Source organism: Mastigoproctus giganteus, chromosome 12, assembly GCF_048544385.1.
Source record: "Mastigoproctus giganteus isolate SK-2022 chromosome 12, ASM4854438v1, whole genome shotgun sequence".
NCBI lineage: Eukaryota > Metazoa > Arthropoda > Arachnida > Uropygi > Thelyphonidae > Mastigoproctus > Mastigoproctus giganteus.
In genome coordinates this window covers 8,451,573-8,473,557 of record NC_143586.1, presented here as the reverse complement: position 1 = coordinate 8,473,557, position 21,985 = coordinate 8,451,573, and the positions used below count along the sequence as shown (strand labels likewise).

Genomic DNA, 21,985 nt, shown 5'->3' with positions numbered 1-21,985 from the left:
CCTTGGACTCAGGGGAGGTTCCCATGGACTGGAGATGTGCAAATGTATCCCCAATTCACAAAGGGGGATCGAAGGGTGACACAAGTAATTACAGACCAGTTAGTTTAACTTCTGTTCCGGGTAAAATAATGGAGTCGCTGGTTAAAGATGCATTGCAGGATCATCTAGACAAGACTGCAGCAATAATTCAGACACAGCATGGGTTTGTTAAGGGAAAGTCTTGTCTGACAAATTTGATAGGATATTATGATGTGGTTACAAAGGAACTGGATGCAAAAAATAATTTTGATATCATATATTTGGATTTCAGGAAAGCTTTTGACACTGTTGCGCATGGAAGACTATTGTACAAATTGGAGCAGAATGGTATTAAGGGTAAGTTGCTACAATGGATAAAAGGATGGTTAAGTGTGAGAAGACAGAGGGTGGTAATCAATGGGTGCTGCTCTTCTTGGACTAATGTTATTAGTGGAGTCCCACAGGGTTCGGTGTTGGGTCCACTGTTGTTTTGTATATTTATCAATGATATTGATGAAGGTATATCAGGCTTAGTGTCGAAGTTTGCAGATGATACAAAAGTTGGCAGGGTTGTTAATGACAGTAATGGCAGTGTGCTACTGCAACAGGATCTAGATAATTTGGGCAGATGGGCTAAGAAGTGGCAACTGAAGTTTAACCTTGACAAATGCAAAGTACTGCATATGGGTAGAAGTAACCCCAGAGAAACGTACCAACTGTGTGGTACTACACTTAAGGTGGTAGAAAATGAAAAAGACCTGGGAGTAATTGTGCAGGCAGATATGAAGTTTTCTGAGCAATGCAGACAGGCTGCCAGGGCAGGTCATGGGGTTTTGTCAATGATATATAGGAATTTTGCTAGCAGGGAAAAGGAGGTGATTATCCCTCTGTATAAGGCAATGGTCAGGCCACGCCTTGAGTACTGCGTACAGGTCTGGATGACTCATTTTAGGAAGGATGTAGATTTACTTGAGCATGTACAGAGAAGGGCAACAAGATTGGTGAGGGGAATGAAGGGATCCTCTTATCAAGAGAGGCTTAAGTTCTGCAAATTGCAGTGGCTGGAGACTAGGCACCTGCGCAGTGATCTGATTGAGGTATATAAGGCCTTGAATGGGTTCAGCACGCTGAATTCTGATGGGATCCTTCCACTTGTTCAGATTACGAACCTAAGGGGGCATAAATTCAAATTAAGGAAGGACAGATGTAGAATAGATGTGCGGAAATTTGCCTTTAGCCAGCGGGTGGTTAATTGCTGGAACAAACTTCCATCTGTCGTTGTGGAAGTTGATAGGTTGAATAAATTTAAGGAGGAACTGGACAGGCATTTGGAGGGAATGGTGTGATTTTTTTTTTTTTTTTTTTTTGGCTGATGCTGCATAAGCTCATACATTTGCTTTCTTGCATCACATGCCACTACTACTGTGGAGTGATATTTCAAACTCGATTTCTTCACAGAAGTTATACAGGAACACAGATAATATTTCAAGATACAGGAGTTACTTTTAATTTCAACGAAGAACTCGACAAATTTTTGGAGAGAATGGATGGGTGAAGTGGGATTTTTTTTTTTTTTTTTTGACCGATGCTATATGAACTTGCTTTCTTACATCATATGCCTCTACTGATGCTGAGTTTGCTACATAGAAGTTGATTAAAAAATTTTGCAAGATTGGCTGTCTGACATTCCCCAGGATATGCTTCACCAAGTCACTGAAAATATGTCATCGGGTTTGAGTATGATTAGCACAGAAAGATGGGAACTTCCAACATCCCTTATAATGCACTGTGACCTTTTAGAACAGGTCTGCAAGTCAATCAAATTACTATATTTCTCATCATATAAGATGCATTTTTTCCCAGAAATCTATCTCAAAAAACTAGCCTGCTTCTTACAAGGCGATGGTCACAGCTATCATAAACAAGCATGTTGTGTCTTATCTTGCCGATGATTTTTGGGTATTCACCAATATACTGGTAATTTTATGAAACTCTTGCTAAAATGTTAAAAAATTCCAAATTAATTACTGGTAAAATTTGAACTTTGGGGAAAACTTTGCAGGACCTGTTAAAGTACCATAATGAATGTTTTTATGGTGTAGCTGTAGCTGCTGCACATGCACACACTTATTCAACTTTAACAGTAAATTTCAAATTACCTGTACCTATTACAATGGCATCAACAAAGGAAAGATCTGATGGATTTGTTTCGAGTGCAAAAAAGAAATGTCATCATATTCGAACTTTTAATATGTCATTGTATAGAGTAATTATTACAATTTTACTTACAATATTTTACTTTGTCTTAAAAACTACATCATCCAAATGTCTTCCCTCTTTTCTCACACACTCATGTAGCCTCACTCTGAAGTTTGTAATTGCTCGCCGGGTCATTTCCAGTGGTATTGCTGTGATTTCTTGTTAGATAGCATCCTTGAGTTCATCAATAGAAGTCGGTCTGCTTTTAAACACTTGATTTTTGAGGTAGCCCCAAAGAAAGAAATCACACACTGCATGGTCAGGCGATCACGCCGGCCATGGAAGGTCGCCATGACGTGAAATGAGACGCCCAGGGAAGAATTCTCTGATAACATTTATAGAAGCTCTTGCTGTATGGGTAGTGGCGCCATCTTGTTGGAACCAAATAGGCTGATCTCCAAATTCGTCAGGCTTCAGTCTTAAAAAGTCACGCAATTTTTGCACATATCGATTCGAAGTCACTGTCACCACATGATTGTCCTCAAAAAAGTACAGGCCTATGATTCTGTAGTTTGAAATTGCACACCAAACAGTCACATGTTCACTGTGAAGTGAACATGTGACTGTTGTGAAGTGGACGTGGGCAAAGTTCCCACGGGTTAGTGTTGGACCAATAACAAAAATTTTGCTTATTTACACATCCTGAGAGGTCAAAATTAGCTTCATCACTGGAAAGAACAATGACATTGGCTTCGACATTTTCGAGAATGGCATTACAAGCTGCTCTGCGGGAAACAGTCATTTGAACTCCTGTACAACCATCAATTTGTATGGATGAAACTTCAGATCTGTGTGTAAAATTCACCTTACGCTTCGATCTGAAATCCCTAGTGTTTGAGCATGCTTTGCAGCTGAACAATATGGAGAATGCCTTATGGCTAACCTGACGGCTTCAATATTTTCGGGCGTTCTTACACTACGTTTTCGTCCAGGAGATTTCTTTTTCAAATCCGAACCTGTATTTCTGAAATTATTTATCCACAGCAATATCATATTCCTACTGGGAACACCCAATTTCGATCTAAGTTAAAATGTCTTTGAAATAAATCCTGTGTTACAACAACAGAATAATTACTTTTGAGATATGTTTCAATAGCAAAAGCTCGGTGTTCACCCGACCATGCCATGTTGGCAACTGAAATGGTATAGGTAGCACTAACCATCATCACTACCTCACCCCTCCACATGCAATAATACCTACGTTAAAACATTTACAAAGCCGTCAGATCATTCTGCCAGACCCTGTACAAATGGTCAAATATTACAAGTCATCAGTTACACAAAGGAACATGGAAACAAGGCTGCAGAAAAACATTCTGGGCCACCACAAAAGAGAAGATTGATCTAGGAGTGGTAAAAACAAGAGAATAAACTCAGTATTACAATAAAAAACAAGCATCAACCAATAGCAAAATGGATGGGACTTGAAAAAAGAACTGAATAGCTGGATAACAGAACAGAGAAGCGAAACTGTGGTATATCTGTCAACAAAAACAATCATTTTTGGGGGCAAAAGTCAGGGCAGTAGCAAAAGGAGTTGATGATTTTTGGCAGCACAACACCAAATATGGAGGATGCGGAAAGGTCAGGGAATGACCACTGCATATCCCCAGAGCAATATGGCCTTAGTTGCTAATGCTCCTAAAAAACAAATAACAAACAAACAAAGCAGCACAACAAGTTGGTGTTACAGATTTATGAAGCAAAATGGCTAACCATGAGGACACAAACAAGAATAGCCCAGAAACTGCCAGAACAATATGAAAACCAAATAATCCTGGTATTAGCATTAGCACAGGCATATGATGCAAGAAAGCAAGCTTATGCAGCATCAGCCGAAAAAAAAAAAAAAAAAAAAAACACTTCCATTTCACCCCTCCATTCATTCGAAATACCTGTCCAGCTGAGCCTTAAATTTATTTAGGCTATCAACTTCCACAACAAGGGATGGAAGTCTGTTCCACCAACCAACTACCCACTGGCTAAAAGCAAATTTCCACACATCTATCCTACATCTGTCTTTCCTCAATTTGAATTTATGCTCTGTCAGGTGATTATTCTGAGCAAGAGGAAGAATAAGTTTTTATTTTAGATTTTTATTTTAGAAGTTTAAAATTAATGCTAGAAAGCATACAAACTGCTAGGAAGTTTATCCATTTGTAAGCTTCCTAGCATACAAATGGATGAAGTACCTTTAACGTTTGATGTACCCTCAAACAGAAGTGTGGATGTTAAAGGTACAAAATCGGTAACTGTGAAGACATCAGGCCACAAAAAAGACACATTATAATGCAGTTCTGGCTTCCTATGGAACAACTCTTCTACATTTCCTCATATTCAAGAGAACACTCGGCCAAAGGAAAAAATTCAGGCAGGTATTTTTGTCCATATTCATCCTAAGGGGTGAATGATGAAGATGGAGTCAACTATGGCTGGAAAATGTGTGGTCACAGCATCCTGGTGGCTTTCTCAAGAAATCAGGATCATGCATATAAAACAGAGGCCACAAAGAGGAGGTTGAAAAAGTTAAAAGCACAACTTGCTGCAATGCCAGGTGGACTTATTTACAACTATAAATGCTGGATGTTTCTATTAGCTAGCCTTTTAAAGCTTTCATGAAAAAAAAAAAAAAAAGGACTATATGGATGTTTGTTATTTGGTTTTTAGGAGCATTAGCAACTAAGGCCATATTGCTCCAGGAATATGCAGTGGTCATTCCCTTAACCTTTCCGCATCCTCCATATTTGGTGGTGACGAGCTCGAACCCCAGTCTAATCAAGAAGCGTGTGCTACGCACTGCTGCTCTTTCCCACCTGGCTATGGAGGCACCTACTAAATGGATGCAGGCACCACAACACAACTTAATACCTACTGGTTGTATAAAGAGACCTACAATTTCTCAGGTGTGCCACTGGGTAAAAAATTCTTGGGCTGCTGTAAGAGCTGAGAGTTCACCAGTAACACCTTGCACAGCACAGAAGATGATATTCTGTTTGATAAGAATGAAAGTTCACTATCAGACAGCAGTAGGGAAAATGTGGATGAGAAGCATGCTGATTGTCATCATGAGGATGACTGCAGTGATGGATTTCCAGGTTTTGAAAGTGAATAGGGTGGGAAATATAGTATATGTTTTTTTCTGCAAGTGTAACCAAAAATAAGCAAATGTATGGATTCGATGATTTTGCAAAGATTATGCATGTTTAATAATAAAAGTAAACTAAACAGGTAAAATAAGAAATTTAAAAAAATTTTAGAAAAATTAAAAATACCCATTAAAACTACAAAATTTTAAGGAGGAAAATGTACCAATCAACATTTTCCTTAATGCAGCAACAAAACAAAAGGAGGATAAAATATTAATAATATTAAAATTATATATATAGGGTACTTACCAGAACAAGAGCTTTTTCATTTAGAAAACAATCCACAGCAGGTTTTAGAAGTTTCCTCACTAAGGCATAACGTATAAACAGCCGTCCTTTGCCCTGACTTAGCCTAACCTTAACAATAATACAGGCATAATCTAATAATGCTTAAGATAAAGTCACCTATACATTAGAGTTATTACATAAGTAGTGACATCATTATACATTTATCCCTAGATAGAAACTTGCAGTTATGCAAGTTTCTAAAATGTTAATGCAATTAATTTTGAAAGTTAACATTAGTAATATATACAGGAATACCTCGCATAGCGCAGTTAATTCGTGCCAAAAAAATACCGCGATATGCGAAACCGCGCTGATCGAGGTATAATTAGTATGTATTTTAATGTAATGCATTCCGACAATTTGATTATATGGGTCGAGTTGCAAAAATATATAGGTGTTTGTTTACCATAAATTAATGCACACAAAGATTTTGCAAAAAAAAGAAATTAAAATGATAAAAATGAAAAATACTAGTAAGTACAGCACAAATGATTTTTATTGCAGTATGTACATACCAAATAAATATAAGTAAAGTATGTACTATATTTTTATTTTGAAAAATAGCTGATCAATTTAGTTTGCACAGTTTTTCCTTCTTTTTATCTGCATACATCTCTTTATAACATCGAATGTCATTTTTCAACACCTGCCTTACTTTCATACCTCGTTCGATGTGTGGATCTAGAACTCTCAGCACCATTACACTTCTTCTTTCCACTCATATTTGCGTATAAAGGTGTTAGCGTTTTTAAAAAATAATCTTTAATAAAAATACACAGCGAAAAATATTTGTACAGCTTACGCACAGTGAACGACCTCACCGCTCGGAATCTAGAGTGTTTACTAATGTATGAATGCTAGCAGAGTCCGTATATAATGAGAGTTGCGACAACAATCAGCATGGCCTTGAATCCATAACGCACTGGCCTACGTGCTGGCATTATAATACATACATACATATCAAATGTATTGGTGCGTAACGCTGTTAATTTTATTTCAATTTGTAAACCGTGCTATAACGAAACCCGCACTGTTTTAAACCGCGCTATGCGAGGTATTCCTGTACTCTACTCTGAACAGTCTTTCTTAATATATGGTTTGCAGTTTCTACATTTTTTTTTTTTTTTAACTTAAGGATAATTTTATTTACTTTTATAACAATCATGCTTTCTGTCTCAATTCATGCTAATACACTGTAGACCCGAAATAATGCAGGCAATGGGCCCAAAATTTTATAAGTGCATCCATGTTTTATAGAATTTACATATGTGGACTTAAACTTACTGGTTTCTGACTGTTAGAACAAGAATGGACAAGTTCAGTGAATCTTTGTAATTAGTACATAGTGAACCACCAAAGTAGGTGAAATGGCATTGTTATTGTTACATCTCATATTGTGAATACCTTCACAATGAGTTGCCCTGATATTGTACTAGGTCAAATAAGCAATGCTTCACACTGGAGAACATTAATATTACTTATTCTTGGTGGATAAAACCACTCAGATCTCACCATTTAAGGCTATATGGCCTCTCTTCAGTTGGTGGGTGGGTACCCTGGTGTTGCAATAAGTGACAACCCAGTTTTGAAGTATAACTCCACAATATGAGAGATGCCAGGTGGTGTGCAATATTATAGACTAAGAAGATTTGTGGGCTAAAGCCTTAAACTACAAAATAAGCCCCAAACTATGATATTTATGAGAATAAGTAACATTAGTCTTCTCCACTGGTGAAGCATTGCTTATTCGAGGTAGTGCAATATCAGGGCAACTCACTGTGAAGATATTCACAATATGATATAAAACAAAAATGATGCCATTTCATCTACTTCTGTGGTTCACTATGTACTAATATGATGCAATTGCACTAACTTGTTCATTCAAAAACTCTTTCCATAGTTTCAATTCAATTTGTGATGTCAATAAAATTTGAAATCACAAAACTATCAAACATTATCAATAAAATGCTATTTGTAAAACTTATATACTCTGGAGCCATTTGAATGAACCAGCAACCTAGACCCCTCCTTCCTATCTAGGTTGCTGGTGTGGGTGCATAAGCATCTATTTAACATCCATTTCTAACACCAGAACATCTAGTTGGTTAACAATATCAACATATAGAGACTCCAGTCGGGGTGCCCAAATAAACAAAAACTCAAGGAAAAGAGATTATTTTCGACCATTTAGTCTTATGGTGGGGATGGGCAATCACACCTCCACACCATGAGTTATCATTCATACCACGAGGTGTTAGTTTAACTTCTATTCTGGGGAAAATAATGGAATCACTGGTCAAAGAAGCATTGCAGAATCATCTAGACAAGACTGCAGTAATAGTTAAGACACAGAATGGGTTTGTTAAAGGGATGTCTTGTCTGACCAATTTGATTGGATACTATGATGTGGTCACAAAGGAATGGAATGCCAAAATTAATTTTGATATCATATACTTATCATATACTTGGATTTCAGGAAAGCTTTTGATACTGTTGCACATGGAAGAACTTAGCATTAGCATTAGTAGAGGCATTTGATGCAAGAAAGCAAGCTTATGCAGCATCAGCCAAAAAAAAAAAAAAAAAAAAACCCACTTCCACTTCACCCCTCTGTTCGTTCAAAATACCTGTCCAGCTGAGCCTTAAACTTATTTAGGCTATCAACCTCCACTACAAGGGATGGAAGTCTGTTCCACCAACCAACCACCCGCTGGCTAAAGGCAAATTTCCGCACGTCTATCCTACATCTGTCTTTCCTCAATTTGAATTTATGCCCTCTCAGGTGATTATTCTGAGCTAGAGGAAGAATCCCATCAGCATTGAGCATGCTCAAACCATTCAAGGCTTTATACACCTCTATCAGATCACCTCGCTGGTACCTAGTCTCCAGACACTGTAATTTGCAAAACTTAAGCCTTTCTTCGTAAGAGCACCCCTTTGTTCCATTCACTAATCTTGTTGCCCTTCTCTGTACTCGTTCCAGCAGCTCTACATCCTTCTTGAAATGAGGCCTCCAGACCTGTATACCGTACTCTAGGTGTGGCCTGACCATTGCCTTATACAAGGGAATAATCACCTCCTTATCCCTGCTGGAAAAATTCCTGTATATCATTGACAATACTCCATGAGCTACTCTTGCAGCCCGTCTGCACTGCTCAGAGAACTTCATATCTGCCTGCACAACCACCCCCAAGTCCCTTTCATTCTCTACCACTGTCAGTGTAGTACCACAGAGTTGATACGTTGCTCTGGGGTTGCTGTTTCCCATGTGTAGTACTTTACATTTGTCAATGTTAAACTTCATTTGCCACCTCTCAGCCCATCTGCTCAACCTTTCCAGATCCTGTTGCAGCAGCATAGTGTCAGTAGTGTCCTTGACAACCCTGCCAACCTTTGTATCGTCTGCAAACTTGGACATTAAGCTTGATATACCATCATCAATATCATTTATAAATACAGAAAACAATAATGGACCCAATACTGAGCCCTGAGGGACTCCACTAATAACATTAGTCCACGATGAGCAGTGTCCATTGATTACCACTCTCTGTCTTCTCCCCCTCAACCACCCCTTTATCCATAGCAGCAATTTGCCTCCAATGTCACACTGCTCCAATTTGTGTAGCAGTCTTCCATGTTCAACAGTATCAAAAGCCTTTCTAAGATCCAAGTATATAATATCAAAGCTATTCCCTGCATCCAGTTCTTTTGTGAATGCATCATAGTATCCAATCAAATTGGTCAGGCAAGACTTCCCCTTAACAAAACCATGCTGTGTCCGAGCTACAACTGAAGTCTTGTCTAAATGATCCTGCAGTGCTTCTTTAACCAGTGCCTCCATTAATTTTCCTGGAACAGAAGTTAAGCTCACAAGTCTATAATTACTTGTGTCAGCCTTTGATCCTCCTTTGTGAATTGGGGTCACATTTGCACATTTCCTGTCTATGGGTACCTCCCCTGAGTCCAAGGAAGCTCTCATAATTATGGCTAAGGGTTTGCTTACTTCCTTTGCTGCCTCCTTTAATATAACTGGATAGATCCCATCCACCCCAGGTGCCTTTCTTGTGTTTATCTTCAACAGTTTCTCCTCCACTTTACTCCCAGTTATTTCAAGATTCTGTAGCTTACTGCTTGAGTTGAATACACCTCTGGCATTCCCCTCGCTGAATAACTCCTCATGTGTGAATGTCGATGCAAAATATTCATTTAGTTTGTTAGCTACCTGAGCAGGATCATCAACAGTTGACCCATCAATATCAAGTGGACCAATCTGATTCATCCCCTTCCTTCTAGAGTTTACATAAGTAAAGAACTATTTGCTGTTTTTCTTTGCATCCCTTGCCAAGGATTTCTCGTAATCTGCATTCGCCTGCCTAACCTCCTTTGTAACTTGATTGCATATCAACTTGTATCTATCATAGGCTTCTGTGTCATGTGTTAATTTGTAAGTATCCCATGCATTTTTCTTCTCTGCCATATGCCTCATTAGTTCATCTAACATCCATTTTGGCCTAAACCTTGAACAATATTTCTTAGTTGGTATGTAAAGCCTAGTAGCTTCCAAGATAAGTTCTTTGAATGCTTCCCATTTTGAATTTGCTGTTGGTAACATCATCAGTTGGTCCCACTGTATAGAATTTAAATACTGTCTCAGTCCATCGCAGTCGCCTTTACGGAAGCAATAACCCTTCCCTTTACCCCTAATGGTAGTTACCTCTTTGAGTAAATCCCACTTCAGCACACTGTGATCACTGCCACCTAGTGGTTCATTTATCTGCAGATTCTTAATGCATGAAGAATCACTGCTGATAATCAAATCAAGAGTATTACTCCCTCTAGTTGCCTCCCGAAGCTGATGTAGAAAACAATCATCCAATAAATCCACAAAAGCCCTGCTAGTGTGTGAGTGACCAATCCCAAATTCCAGTCAATATCTGGGAAATTAAAATCTCCCATTATAAGACTCTCTGATTTACTGGCCCACTCTATTTCCCTGTACAGTTTCTTATTATACTCATCAGAGTCATTAGGCCTATAGCACACTCCTACTCTCAATTTTGATCTCCCAATGCTTATGTCACACCAAACTGACTCAACACTGCACTGTCCAGCGATGTCGACTTTGTACAAATTGGAGAGGTATGGCATTAAGGGTAAGTTTCTAAAATGGATAAAGGGATGGTTGAGTGGGAGATGACAGAGAGTGGTAATCAATGGACACTTCTCATCTTGGCCAAATGCTATTAGTGGAGTTCCCCAGGGTTCGCTGTTGGGCCCATTGTTGCTTTGTATATTTATCAACGATATTGATGAGGTTATATCAGGTTTAATGTCCAAGTTTGCAGTGATACAAAGGTTGGCAGGGTTGTTAGTGACACTAAAGACAGTATGCTACTTCAACTGGATCTAGATAAGTTGGGAAAATGAGCTGAGAAGTGGCAACTGAAGTTTAACATTGCCAAATGCAATGGTACATTTCTCTACAGTTATGGGTGGCAATAACCGAAGAGAAATGTACCAATTGTGTGGTACTACACTCAGAGAAGTGAAAAAGACCTGGGGGGTAATTGTGCAGTCAAATATGAAGTTCACTGAGCAGTGCAGATGGGCTGCCAGGGCAGGTCATGGAGTCTTGTCAATGATATATAGGAATTTTGCTAGCAGAGACAGGGAAGTGATTATCCCGTTATACAAGGCAATGCTCAGACCACACCTAGAGTACCGTGTACAGGTCTGGAGGCCTCATTTTAGGAAGGATGTAGAGTTCCTAGAATGAGTACAAAGAAGGGCAACAAGATTGGTGAGGGGAACAAAGGGGTGCTCTTACCAAGAAAGGCTTAAGTTCTGCAAATTGCAGAGCCTGGAGAGTAGGCACCTGTGAGGTAATCTGATTGAAGTATATAAGGCCTTGAATGGGTTGAGCAAGCTGTATGCTGATAGGATTCTTCCTCTTGCTAAGACTAAGAACCTGAGGTGGGGCACAGTTTCAAATTGAAGAAAGATAGTTGTAGAATAGAAGTGCAGAAATTTGCCTTTTGCCAGCAGGTAGTTGATTGGTGGAACAGGCTTCCATCTTTTGTTGTGGAAACTAATAGCCTAAATAAATTTAAGGCTGAGCTGGACAGGCATTCAGAATAAATGGAGGGGTGATAATGGGAGGTTTTTTTTTTTTTTTTTTTTTTTGGCTGATGCTGCATAAGCTTGCTTTCTTGCACCGTACTAATGCTAATATTTCTTTGAGTGTATATATTTTCAGAAATTAATTATTGTTCTAGAATTTCCAAAGTTCACAAATCCAGCAAGTAGCTCATCACAATAGTAGGCTTTTAAGGCTCGAATAATGCCTTGATTCACAGGTCAATTCACAGGTGCAGTTGTTTTCCTTGACAGAATTGTAACTAAGATTGTGCCATGTTTTAATTTCAGGACATCAGCCAAAGAATCATTTCGGCAGTGATTCACAGTAATAGAGCCTATTCCTCAAGTTTTTTGGAAAGCAAGTGGCATCTCACCAATGGTACAAACTCACTTTCAAACCACAAAGCAAAAATATTAGCATTAGCAGAGGCATACGATGCAAGAAAGCAAGCTTATGCAGCATCAGCCAAAAAAAAAACGCTCTCACTTCACCTGTCCAGCTCAGCCTTAAACTTACTTCTATCAACCACCACAACAAAATATGGAAGTCTGTTCAACCGACCAACTACCCACTGGCTAAAGGCAAACTTCCACACATCAATCCTACAACTGTCTTTCCTTAATTTGAATTTTTGCCCTCTCAGGTGATTATTCTGAGGAAGAGAAAGAATCCCATCAGCATTGAGCATGCTCAAACCATTCAAGACTTTATACACGTCAATCAGATCGTCTCGCAGGTGCCTAGTAATATACAGGAATAAAAATTCCTGAATATCACTGTAATCTGCAAAACTTAAGCCTTTCTTCGTAAGAGCAACCCTTCGTTCCATTCACTAATCTTGGTGCCCTTCTCTGTACTCATTCCAACAGCTCTACATCCTTCTTAAAATGAGGCCTCCAGACCTGTATACAGTACTCAAGGTGTGGCCTGACCATTGCCTTATACAAAGGGATAATCACCTCCTTATCCCTGCTAGAAAAATTCCTGTATATCATTGACAAGACACTATGCTCAGAAAACTTCATATCTGCCTGCACATATACCTCCAGGTCCTTTTCATTCTCTACAACTGTCAGTGTAGTACCACAGAGTTGATACGTTACTATGGGGTTACTGCTTCCCATATGTAGTACTTTACACTTGTCAATGTTAAACTTCATTTGCCACCTCTCACTCCATCTGCTCAACTTTTCTAGATTCTGTTTCAGCAGCGTACTGTCATTAGTGTCTTTAACAACCCTGCTAACCTTCATATCATCTGCAAACTTGGACATTAAGCTTGATATACCATCATCAATTTCATTTATAAATACAACAATGAACCCAAAACAACAATGGACCCAAAACTGAACCCTAGGGACACCACTTATAACATTGAGTAGTGTCTGTTGATTACCACTCTGTCTTCTCCCTCTCAACCATCCCTTTATCCATAGCAGCAATTTTCCTCCAATGCCGCACTGCTCCAATTTGTGCAGCCGTCTTCCATGTGCAACAGTATCAAAAGCCTTTATAAGATCCAAATATATGATATCAAAATTATTCCCTGCATCCAGTTCCTTTGTGACCACATCACAGTATCCAATCGAATTGGTCAGGCAAGACTTTTCCTTAACAAAACCATGCTATGTCCGTGCTATAACTGAAGTCTTGTCTAGATGATCCTGCAGTGCTTCTTTAACCAGTCTCCATTAATTTTCCTGGAACAGAAGTTCAACTACAGGTCTATAATTACTTGTGTCGCCCCTTGATCCTCCTTTGTGAATTGGGGTCACATTTGCACATCTCCAGTCCAAGGGTACCTCCCCTGAGTCCAAGGAAGCTCTCATAATTATGGCTAAGGGTTTGCTTACTTCCTTTGCTGCCTCCTTTAATATAACTGGATAGATCCCATCCACCCCAGGTGCTTTTTTTTATGTTTATCTTCAACAATTTTTCCTCCACTTTCCTCTCACTTATTGTAGATGCAAAATAGTCATTTAGTTTGTTTGCCACCTGAGCAGGATCATCAACAGTTGAACCATCAATATCCAGTGGACCAATCTGATTCATCCCTTTCCTTCTAGAGTTTACATAGGTAAAGAACTCTCTGCTGTTTTTGTTTGCATCCTTTGTCAAAGATTTCTCATAATCTGCCTTTGCCTGCCTAATCTCCTTTATGACTTGGTTACAGACCAGCTTATTATCTACCATAGGCTTCCATGCATTTTTCTTCTTTGCCATATGTCTCATTAGTTTATCTGACATCCATTTTGGCCTTAACCTTGTACAATATTTCTTAGTTGGTATGTAAAGCCTAGTAACTTCTAAGATAAATTCAAAGAGTGTTGAATATCACTTGTTATCCAAGCATTGGAGCTATTTTTAAAAATCATAGGTAGAGATTTCATGTTTACATGCTAAAAACATCAGAGACTTCTTGTTTGCACATCATACAGGAACTCTCTCTTTGTTAGTTTTTGTGCTGCTTTGTTAGGTGCTTTTTAATATCCAGTGATTTCCCATGGAAAAGTTTACAGTATAGCTGTTTCATCACAGTTATACAACTGTTCTTCTGTGAATTCACAATTCCATGATAAGCCTTCCATCTCCAAAGCTATCCTACAGAAGCTTTAAATATGCCATCATCTCCACCAAGTAACTTACAAAATTGAAGTGCCTGTGCTTTCAAAATTATCCCATTTATTGGTACTCTTTACTACACTTCTGTAGAAACCACTCAAGTAAGCATTGGTCCACATCACTGTTTACACAAAGTCTAGTTTTTGTTCTTTCTTTGAAGGTCAGCTTTATCTTCTGTTGTTGTTGTTTAGTTTTTAGGAGCATTAGCAACTAAGGCCATATTGCTCCGGGATATGCGGTAGTCATTCCCTGACCTTTCCCCTACCTCCGTATTTGATGGTGACGGGCTCGAACCCCGGTCTAATCAAGAAGTGTGTGCTACGCACTTCTGCTCCTTCCCACCTGGCTACGGAGGTGCCTTATCTTCTATGGAGTCTATGAATGAATGAAATTTTTCTTCTTTCATCTAACCACGACAATTCCTTCTGGAATTTAACACTTGTGAAATATACTGCATTTTGTTTAATCACTCTTAACACATTTGATAATCTATAACTTTTCTTCAACTGTATAATTGTTTTGTTTTGATGGCCATTACTTCAGGTATACTGATTTACTATTTTTTTTTTGTATTTATTTCTGATACCCTAGAATTTACTGTGTTTTGAGAAAATTACATCAAAACCAAAGTGTCTGGCCAACATAGTGCTGAAGAGTGAAGTCATGTGATTTTTCCATAAATCACCTGTGAGTTCATGTATAATTTTTTGTAGTTTAGCCCTTAGCAGTTTTTGCTATCCTAATTGTAACTTTGAAGAAAGGATATCATGTGCTGTTGTTTACAAAAATTTACTTTGTAACTAATATAATGCACTTGATGTATGGTAGTCTTACTGCCCTCCAGAAGAATGGGACATGATATTGCCGAGGGGGATGTCTTTGTGTGTGCGCGATGTAAGGAGTGTGAGGAAATCAGGAGACAACTCAGCGTTGTTATGGGCCTATATGAGAGTTTCAAGAAAAGGGTGGATGCCCTCGAAGGATTTAAATTGAGGGGGCCCATCAAGCTCTCAGCTGCCCACACCAACGCCATTGCACTTGATCATCACGCAACACAGCCGCAATTAGCATTCCACTGGTATACTCTTTTATTGCATCTGTTGCTGAGGGGGAAAAACTGGGTGTAATTAGTCTCTGACAAATCCTGTTGTTTTCAAAAATTGCTCCGCAACTGAATACTTAATATATTGAAGCAAATATACAGCCAATTTTTAGCAAATTTCTGCTCTTGGAAATATAGTAGTAGTAGATGTGAGAACATACAGTATTTACTTTTTCCAGTTTCCAATATGAAGCTGCTAGTTCTTTGAACATGCTACTTTTTTTCATAATTCATTTTGTGGCATGATCATATCTGTGGTATATCTAAAACCGTGGTATGAAAAGGCAAATTATATTGAAGTTGCATTGTAATAATAATAATAAGATGGCAAGGGACCACCCAAACAGAAGGAAATCGAGGAGTTCTGGGACAACATATCGCGCAGCGAAGTTAGACATAACAACCACGACCCCTGGACAGAACTAGAATGGAAGAAAACGAAGGAGGTACAGAAGATGACAGAATGGAAGATTCAAGAGGAAGAAATACAACAGTCGATAAGGAAATCCCACAACTAGTAAACCCCAGGTATATATAACATCCAGAACATACAACAAAGCATAGGTGCAGGCAGCATCGCCTCTAACTTTACATGTGAGCTAAGGGCAATCCTTGAGGCCCTAAATAGTTATATTTCACTAAGAGACATAGACAGAGCCAGAGGGCTTGTAATCTTCTGCGACTCAAGAGCGGCCCTGCTGGCAATAAAACATGGATGCACAGGACTCACACAGGACATTCACCGACACTTGGAGACGGTTCATCAATTGGGAAAGAGCTGCACACTACAGTGGATGCCTGCGCATGTGGGTATAGAAGGAAATGAGGCGGCCGATAAACTGGCAAAAGAGGCAAGAAACTTAAATCACAACACCTCAAAAACCATAACTCTAGATGATGCTAATGCCATCGCCAGACACAGACTCAGACAGAAACATATAGAAACTGATCACCAAATCTGCGAGATTAATGCAAATAGGAACATCACTAAGACCATTGCCAGACTGAGAACTCGACACATGGCAGGTATGAAAATTAGTGCGGATGGTACTTTGCAGAAACTGTCCGAAAGAACAGCTTACTCCGGAACACATCTTCAGCTGTCCTGCAATTCAGGCGACTTTGCAAAGCATGGACGAATCCCCTTTTCAGGGAGAACTTTATAACGAAAAGATCGTGGACTTAGCTAAAGCAGTGATATCAGCGCATGGTTCAATTTGACTTCAAATGGACACGACACCAACCAACCAACCAGAACATACAGAGAGTTTGGGAATGAGAGTAGCCTTGTTCAGGCAAAGTTTTTACGGGTCCGGAAAATAGAGAAGTTTTTTCTGTTTTATTAACTTAAATTGGCATATTAACTTATTTTCTAGAGTAGTTTATATTCCTAGTTACGATACTTAGATTAAATTTTAACTTACATAGATATTTTGTAGGTTATTATTTAGTATTGGTAAGGGTATCCAATCCACGTGTTTTACAAATTTTGCAGAGCCGGCGAATGGGAAGATTTTTAGCTATATTTAGCCGCTTTATTGATTTTGTTATATTAAATTATTTTCTATACATAGCTTACAGACCTGGTCAACATCCTTGGTTTATTCTGAATTGAGACAGTGAGATTCTGGAAGTTGATTAATACTTAAGTGTCCGTAGATTTACCGCTCGTAACTTGCCGCCATTGTTATACGATACAACATTATATCCCGAAGTAGATAGCATTAGCTTAGTATAGTATATAATAATTTCAATTAATCAGTAAAATTTATTACTCTTTTTAAACTTCATTGTCAATTAAATTGTACTTTTCAACTAAATACATATAACGACTTAGATTTTACAAATGTAACATGATTAATTAATACATAACTTGATACGGAAGTTATATAACGAAACTCAAAAATAATACTCAATACTGAAAAAATATATATGGATATACAGTGTGACAACTGCATTGGGATACAAGTTTAGGGTTATAATTTTGAACTGAAATTGAAATTTTATTGAAATTGAATCAATTTCATGACTCAGACAAGAGCACCAAAACTAAAGGCTCAAGCTAAAATGGAGTGCTGTGGCTCAGGGGAGAAATGATGGGAACAGTTGCCCTCTGAATCACAGCCTTTTAAAATGCACTGCTTGCTTGATGTCTGTGGAGCAATCAGGTACAGGACATGATATTGCCAAGGGGGATGTCTTTGTGTGTGTGCGGGATGTAAGGAATGTAAGGAAATCAGGCGACAACTCAGCTTTGTTATGGGCCTATATGAGAGTTTCAAGAAAACGGTGGATGCCCTCGAAGGATTTAAATTGAGGGGGCCCATCAAGCTCTCAGCTGCCCGCATCAATGCCAGAGCTTGCACTTGATCATCACGCAACACAGCCGCAACCCCCAAAGGCAGAATGTGCTGGTCCCAAAGGAACTAGTAGTTGTTGGTGACTATATTGTCAGGGAAACGGGGAGCATGCTATGTAAAAAGGATAAAGTGGAACAGGACCAGGACATGTCTGCCAGGGGCAAAGGTTGATGATGTTGAAGAGTGGATATCATCTTTTAATGGCACAAAAGGTGATATTGTACATTGGCACTAATGATATTAAGAGTAGCAGAGCAGCGGAATTACTTAACAAGCACAGGTCATTGTTGAAAAAAAGCCGTGAATTAGGGTTGAATTTGAAAGTGTCTGCAATTCTGCCCAGACACGATAGGAGGGAGTATATGATGAGAGCCATGTTGATCAATTCAGCGCTGGAAAGATTGTGCAAGGCTCAAGGATTAGAATTTTTTTCAGCCTGGTCTGTACTTGTTAACAGGAGAGACTGCTACTACAGGGATGAGATAAACTTAAATAGAAAGGATGAAGAATATTTGCTGATGCTATCAGAGCAGTGTTATGTGGGTCAGAAAACTACTAGCTTGGGGGGATACAAGGACTAATAGATTAACGGTAGCCACTGGCGAGGTGAAAGTGATTCTTGCACTGCTTCTACTGGAATGAGCAGCAGCCTGGAAAACAAGATGCAGGGTATTTCAGAGACTGCTGGGAGTCATTGCGTTACAAGTAAACACATGGGTTGTGTTAGGATAGCTAAGAATAGGAACAGGTGCATGTATACTTACATGTACACCAAGGCTAGGAGTTTGGTAAATAAATTTGATGAATTTGATGTATTGCTCAAAATATCAAAGGCAGATATTGTTGGGATATCAACGTTGGGTCACACAGATACAAGAAATGCAGAACTGGAATTTGGGGAGTACAACGTCTACAGAAAGGATAGACAAGATAGGAAGGGAGGAGAGGTTGTGCTATTAGTTAAGAAACACATAAAATCCAAGGAAGTGAAGCCAGTCGACATCGCTGGACAATGCAACGTCGAGTCACTTTGGTGTGACGTAAGCATTGGGAGATCAAAATTGAGAGTAGGAGTGTGCTATAGGCATAATGACTCTGATGAGAATAATAAGAAACTGTACAGGGAAACAGAGTGGGCCAGTACATCAGAGAGTCTTATAATGGGGGATTTTAATTTCCCAGATGTTGACTAGAATTTGTGGGTTGGTCACTCACACACTAGAAAGGCTTTTGTGGATTTATTGGATGATTGTTTTCTACATCAGCATGTTCAGGAGGCAACTAGACGGAGTAATACTCTTGATTTGATTATCAGTAGTGATTCTTCATGCATTAAGAATCTGCAGATAAAGGAACCACTAGGCGGCAGTGATCACAGTGTGCTGAAGTGGGATTTACTCAAAGAGGTAACTACCATCAGGGGTAAAGTGCAGGGTTTTTGCTTTCGTAAAGGTGACTACAGTGGTCTGAGACAGTATTTAAATTCTATACGGTGGGACGAAAATGGGAAGCATTCAATTTATCTTGGAAGCTACTAGGCTTTACATACCAACTAAGAAATATAGTTCAAGGTTTAGCCTAAATGGATGTCAGATGAACTAATGAGACATATGGCAGAGAAGAAAAATGCATGGGATACATATAAATGAATGGGTGACATGGAAGCCTATGATAGATAAAAGCTGGTCTGTAACCAAGTCACAAAGAAGATTAGGCAAGCAAAGGCAGATTAAGAGAAATCTTTGGCAAAGGATGCAAAGAAAAACGACAAAGAGTTCTTTGCCTATGTAAACTCTAGAAGGAAAGGAATGAATCAGATTGGTCCACTGGATATTGATGGTTCAACTGTTGATGATCCTGCTCATGTGGGTAACAAACTAAATGAGTATTTTGCATCTACATTCACCCATGAGGAGTTATTCAGGGAGGGGAAGGCCAGAGGTGAGTTAAACTCTGGCAGGGAGCTAGATGATTTTTTAATAACTGAGGGAAAAGTGGAGGAGAATTGTTGAAGATAAACATAAAGGCACCAGGGGTGGATGCGATCTATCCAGTTATATTAAAGGAGGCAGCAAAGGAAGTAAGCAAACCCTTAGCCATAATTATGAGAGCTTCCTTGGACTCAGTGGGAGGTACCCATGGACTGGAGATGTGCAAATGTGATCCCATTCACAAAGGAGGATTAAAGGGCGACACAAGTAATTACAGACCTGTTAGTTTAACTTCTGTTCCAGGAGTCATAGCTCGGACACAGCATGGTTTTGTTAAGGGAAAGTCTAGTCTGACCAATTTTATTGGGTGCTATGATGTGGTCACAAAGGAACTGGATGCAGCGAATAACTTTGATATCAGATATTTGGATCTTATAAAGGCTTTTGATACTGCTGAACAAATTGGAACAGTCTGGCATTGGAGGCAAATTGCTGCTGTGGATAAAGGTGTGGTTGAGGTGGAGAAGACAGAGAATGGTAATAAATTGACACTGCTCATCGTGGGCTAATGTAATTAGTGGAGTCCCTCAGGGTTCAGTGTTGGGTCCATTGTTGTTTTCTTTTTTTTTTTTGTAGTTATTGGTGCATCGGCTTCTGTGGCCATAGTGCACCTCCCAAAGTTTTTTGCAGTACTTTGATCCAAGCCCGAGGCGGGATTTGAACTCGCGACTTTTGGGTTGCCAGGCAGGTGCTTTACCCACCCGGCTAGCCCGGTCGGCTTGTTGTTTTCTCTATTTATAAATGATATTGATGATGGTATATCAAGCTTAATGTCCAAGTTTGCAAACGATACAAATGTTGGCAGGGTTGTTAAGGACACTATTGATAGTATGCTGCTGCAACAGGATCTAGAAAGGTTGAGCAGATGGGCTGAGAGATGGCAAATGAAGTTTAACATTGACAAATGTAAAGTACTACATATGGGAAACAGGAACCCCAGAACAACGTATCAACTCTGTGGTACTACACTGACAGTGGTTGAGAAAGAAAAGGACCTGGGGGTAATTGTGCAGGCAGATCTGAAGTTTTCTGAGCAGTGCAGATGGGCTGCAAGAGTCGCTCATGGTGTCATGTCAATGATATATAGGAATTTTTCTAGCAGGGATAAGGAGGTGATTATTTCCTTGTATAAGGCAATGGTCAGGCCACACCTTGAGTACTATATACAGATTTGGAGGCCTCATTTCGAGTTGCTGGAACGAGTACAGAGAAGGGCAACAAGATTAGTGAATGGAACAAAGGGTTGCTCTTATGAAGAAAGGCTTAAGTTTTGCAAATTACAGTGTCTGGAGACTAGGCACTGGCGAGGTGATCTGATAGAGGTGTATAAAGTCTTGAATGGTTTGAGCATGCTCAATACTGATGGGATTCCTCCTGTTGCTCAGAATAATCACCTGTGAGGGCATAAATTCAAATTGAGGAAAGACAGATGTGAGGAAGTTTGCCTTTAGCCAGCAGGTAGTTGGTTGGTGGAACAGACTTCCATTCTTTGTTGTGGAAGTTGACAGCCTAAATAAATTTAAGGCAGAGCTGGACAGGTATTTTGAACAAACAGAGGGGTGAAGTGGAAGTGGGTTTTTTTTTTTTTTTTTTTTTTGGCTGATGCTGTATAAGCTTGCTTTCTTGCATCATATGCCTCTACTATTCTAATGCTAAGCAGCTCACTTGAACCCACTCTAGCACTTAGCAGAGCATTCGCCTGGATTATGTCACCCAGAGTGTTATACTCAAGGAATCATACACCTGAAGGCTAAGACCAAGGTATAAGAAACCCAGCAAAATAGAGACCAATCACCTGTCTCCCAATGATGTACAAGATCCTGATGAGCTGCATAACTAAGATATCAGAGCACTTGGAGAGCCAGAACAACAACCCCCCCCCCCGGGAGGGGGAGGGGGGCTCACATCTGGTGAGTATCGGCTTGGAAAACCCAGGGTCCTGAGCTGGATATCATCATTCTTCTCTTTCTTGGTGATTCCTTTCTACTTCTGTCTGACTCTCTCTCTCTCTCTCAGGAGGTAACTCGGGAATTTTTTTTTTTGGCTGGTGCAGCATAAGC

General features: G+C 39.4%; 1 protein-coding gene across 3 annotated transcripts in view; it reads right to left on the bottom strand.

Annotated features, from left to right (window-relative positions):
- Positions 1-21,985, bottom strand: part of LOC150076660 (uncharacterized) — a 349,756-nt gene that overhangs the window by 224,134 nt on the left and 103,637 nt on the right. For all 3 annotated transcript variants that reach the window (XM_090386112.1, XM_090386111.1, XM_090386113.1), the window contains exon 5: positions 5,673-5,780. In XM_090386112.1, the coding sequence (XP_090242238.1) occupies positions 5,673-5,780 (108 nt within the window). The remainder of the gene's footprint in view (positions 1-5,672; positions 5,781-21,985) is intronic.